The sequence below is a fragment of the Mesitornis unicolor genome, unplaced genomic scaffold, assembly GCF_000695765.1.
Source record: "Mesitornis unicolor isolate BGI_N332 unplaced genomic scaffold, ASM69576v1 scaffold33024, whole genome shotgun sequence".
NCBI lineage: Eukaryota > Metazoa > Chordata > Aves > Mesitornithiformes > Mesitornithidae > Mesitornis > Mesitornis unicolor.
Window position 1 is genome coordinate 1 of NW_010179936.1, and position 3,987 is coordinate 3,987.

The 3,987-nt window shown below is 48.1% G+C and overlaps 2 protein-coding genes across 2 annotated transcripts; one reads left to right on the plus strand and one right to left on the minus strand.

The window, feature by feature from the left end:
• Positions 1-5: 5 nt before the first annotated feature.
• On the plus strand, positions 6-1,364 carry IFT20 (intraflagellar transport 20; the record flags this gene model as incomplete). The annotated part of the gene is made up of 4 exons (XM_010182952.1): positions 6-72; positions 379-464; positions 1,069-1,172; positions 1,283-1,364. Coding segments are annotated over 4 exons (339 nt in total), but the record flags the coding sequence as incomplete, so codon positions are not given.
• Positions 1,365-2,676: 1,312 nt separating this feature from the next.
• On the minus strand, positions 2,677-3,286 carry TMEM97 (transmembrane protein 97; the record flags this gene model as incomplete). The annotated part of the gene is made up of 2 exons (XM_010182953.1): positions 2,677-2,927; positions 3,142-3,286. Coding segments are annotated over 2 exons (396 nt in total), but the record flags the coding sequence as incomplete, so codon positions are not given.
• Between the last annotated feature and the right edge of the window lie 701 nt (positions 3,287-3,987).

The following is a 3,987-nucleotide window of genomic DNA, read 5'->3' on the forward strand; positions in this document are numbered from 1 at the left end:
TGCGGGTCCTCGACCCAGAGGCGGCGCAGCAGACGGCGCAGCTCCGCGAGGAGTGCAGGGCCTTCCTGGACAGTGAGTGCCCCCGGAACCCCCGGTGCCCGCCCGCACCGCAGCGCGTTCTGACGCGGGGTGGCCGTGACAGCCCCGCTGAGCGCCCCTGAAGCCTGGGGGAGCAGCACAGAGGGCTCCCAGGGGCACTTCAGGGCTTTTCTCTTACTCTTTTTGTAGCCTGGCTGGTAGCGAGGAAAATCTTAACGTGTACTTGTTTACAGTCATTCCTAAGAATTAAGCCGCATCTAAAGATTGCAGCGTGCAGCAGGAGCAGCAGTCGTCTTCAGGGCTGTTTTGAATGCTATTGCCGTTTTCTTTTCTTTGCAGAAATCGTAGAATTCCAAAAAACAGTGGGCACCTTAATCGAACTTGTGGATCAACTGGCAAAAGCTGCCGAAATCGAGAAGATGAAGGTACCGTGCGATTAATCTCTGTGTACTCTGTGCATGAAACACCAGATCTCTCCTCCCTCCTTTTACGGCATGAGGAACCTTTTCCTGCCGGCAGCATACAGGAATTTCTGTGGCAGTTCTGTGCATCTGTCTGCAGCGTGGACGTGTGGGCCTTTATCACCGATATTAACGCCTAGAGAACTCTCACAGGCACCCTCCTGTGTCACAATGCTCATTATTAAATATTATTTAACAGTCCGGCTATTCCTGCTTGTTATCCATTTGCACTTCAATAGAACATGCATTTTTTAATCATTCCTGTTAGTAGAAGTTAGTCCTCAAGAGGCTCTGTGAGGAGGAGCAGGACTTTCTAAAGGCCAGATGGGTGAATAGCTCTGTGGCTACCTTTGAAGTTGTCTTTATGCCTTTCTACGTGTCACCGAGTGGTGTGGGTTTTTCCCATGTTATTGTGGAAATAGCAGTTAATGTGTAGCACAATTGTAGGTAATTACTTTTTCCCTATTTGTTCTTGGGAAAAAATTACAAGCAGAGCTCGCCTGCCTGCAGGAGCGGCCACCCCCGCTCAGTTTTGTTCCCTACCTCATTTGCTGTCCCCTCTTGACAGGCCATCGGCGCACGGAATTTGCTGAAGTCTGTAGCAAAGCAGAGAGAAGCTCAGGAACAGCAACTTCAGGCTTTAATAGTAGAGAAGAAGACGCAGCTGGAAAGGTGAGGTTTGTTAAGTGCTGTTGGGCGTCGCATAAGCTGGGAAGCCACTGTCACCATCGGTGGCACCCAAGCCCAGGGAGCAGCTGGTAACCGCCTGCTTTGAACTCCAGGTACCGAATCGAGTACGAGACTCTGTGTAAAATTGAAGCAGACCAGAACGAGTTCATCGACCAATTCATTTTTCAGAAATAGAGGATTTCGGAATAAAAACGAACTAACATGGAAACTTGACCATTCCAGAACCTTGCTGATTCCATAAATATGCAATCTTTTCACTGTGTATGAATGAAGAGATGGTTTGTACTCATGGAAGTGTCTTTTAATTCAGTGTGGCAATAAGGAGGGCTCTCTAACAGGTGTAGACTGTTCTGTCCTTTGATTTTATAGACGCTTTGTACAGTCAGTAGCTCTGATTCGCACTGGAGTTGAATTGGTGCTGCTGTTGCTACGTTCTGTCACTTTTTGAATTGTACAGCTCTTTCAAAAAAAACTAATCAATAAATTATTGTTTTCAGACTTTCTGGGTATACCAGAATCGGGTGCTTCTGCTGTGTTATTTCTGAGCTGGAGTGCACAGCTCCCTGGACAGGGTCAAGGTTTTCCTGTACGTAGCATTTCTCATAGGACAGGACACGAGCACAGCAGTGAATATTGACCAAACTATTTTATCTATGGAATTAGAACAAAGCCCAGAATTTCTCTGAGCCACGCGTCTTGTTTACTGTAACTTGTATTTACTGTGTGAACTATCTACGGTCTCATGGCCACTGGAAGTTCCTTTTACTCATCCCGTTAAGAAGTTTAAGTGCAGTTTAATGCGTTTAGTTATTTATTTCCATATTAAAAGTGATTTTGAGGAAGAGAAATGTACAAATCCTTGTTTACAACTTCTGAAGATCTTCACAATCCCCCAGGAAGTGTCACTGTCAAACAAAGATTAAGGATTCATAAATCCAGATTTTGGCACATTTCTCACTGATCAGACATTTAGGATTAATCAGAATTGAAGCAGAGCAGAGGCAGGTGGAATTTTAAAGGAAAGGGTGAGGAAGTTGAGAGTTATTGCGTGATTTGAAATGCTCCGAAAGCACAGCTTTGCAAATCTGGATAGACTCGGGTTCAGACTATGGATTTTGTAGAATATGCTCCTGGAAGACACAGAGTGGTTTTCTAACAGGCATTTTAGAAAAAAGAAAGAGAAGCATCAGCTGCCGTTTCCCCCATCACACCCCACATGGTTAAAAGTTCATTTTCTGTGACAAAACTGTCAGCGGAGAGGAGCGAGGTCCCATCGCCCGAGTGTGCCCAGAAACCGCTGGAATGGAGCAGGCGCCTGCAGAGCTGGGTGTGATGGAGGGAGCTGGAAACTCAAACCCCATCCCCATTCCCCTCGCAGGAGCCAGATGTTCTGGGGATGGCAGCTGCAGCCAAGGCCGCGAGCCAGATGTTTGTCCCAGAGGCATCCGAACCAGCGCGAGTGTCGTGCTTCCAAGTGTTAAGGGCGTTACTTCCTTTTCCTCTTCTCCACGTGGTTATAGTGGGGGTTGTAGAGCATGGTGAAAAGGATCAGGAGCGGTATCAGCAGGTAGGGCAGGTATATCGAGAGCAGAACCAGGCGCTCGCGCTGCGTCTGAGGTCCCAAGTGCTCCGACTTGGAGAAGTCGTGGAACAGGATGTGCGCAAGGATCGCGCACAGCGTTGTGGCAACATGGGTGGAGTAGATAATTGCAGGAGTCCTTATCCATTTGCAGCCACCTGTACAGAAGAAAAAAGGAAATGATACTTAAGTATTTTGAAACAAGCAGAATTCAGTGGCTTTTAGGTTAGCATAGTAACTGTGGGATGAGCCATTTACCCACGTTACACAGCAAGCAGAAAAAAATGGGTACCAGTAGCAACCCAGGAAAATGATTTAGCGTGACGCAGAAACGCTGCACAGGACACGTTCTCACACTTGGTTCACACCAACCTTTCAGGAAGGCGTACGCTGCGACGGGGAAGAAAGGCATCTGCAAGAAGGCTTCGCAATAAATGAACGCTTTAAACCACTCTGGGGGCTGGAGCATCAGGGGGTCTCTGAAGGAGGCCGCATACGACTGCAACAACTCTGTCAGCTGCAGGAAAAGAACAATGCGACAGATTAACACACCAAGTGTCAACCCCAGCGGGAAGACCGTGACCTCCTCTGCAGCCACGTGAAGCCATCAGTGCTCCGGCGACTGACGGATTTTGGCTTAGGGAGCTGCAGTTTGTTTCCATGACAGAAAAGTAAATTCCAGCGTGGCTTTCAGGTGGACTTTGAACAGAGAGATAGGTATTGAGATTTGCTGGTTAACTATTAATTAAAAATGGTCAGTGGCGTTAAAATTGCCAGTGGCAAAAATCAGATTCACGAATTGTCCGGCTTGGGTAGGAAGTTATGGCTGATCTCATCCTGGTGATGAGAGCTGAGTTAATTATCTTATATCCGACTGTTAATTTAATTGACTTCACGATGCTTCTTGTCTTCTGTAAGTTTATTCAAACCCCAGCAAACCAGAGATATTTGACTACTAAATGTTGTTGTTCGGACGCAGCAGTAACAATTCACCTTTAAGCTTCTGGCAGGAGCATGAGCAAAACCGGGGATCCCAGAGTGACCGAGGGGTGACAGCCACATCCAGAGCGCTGCCAGCGTCTCCCGGGCGTTGCTGCAGGACGTGGCACGCAGCGCACGGGTCCGGTCCCACCCAGACTGGTTTTATGGAGCCCGGTTGCTCTCCTCTGCCCACACAACGGCCCCAGCCCGTACCGGGGCCGTTACCGCCCGCCCTAC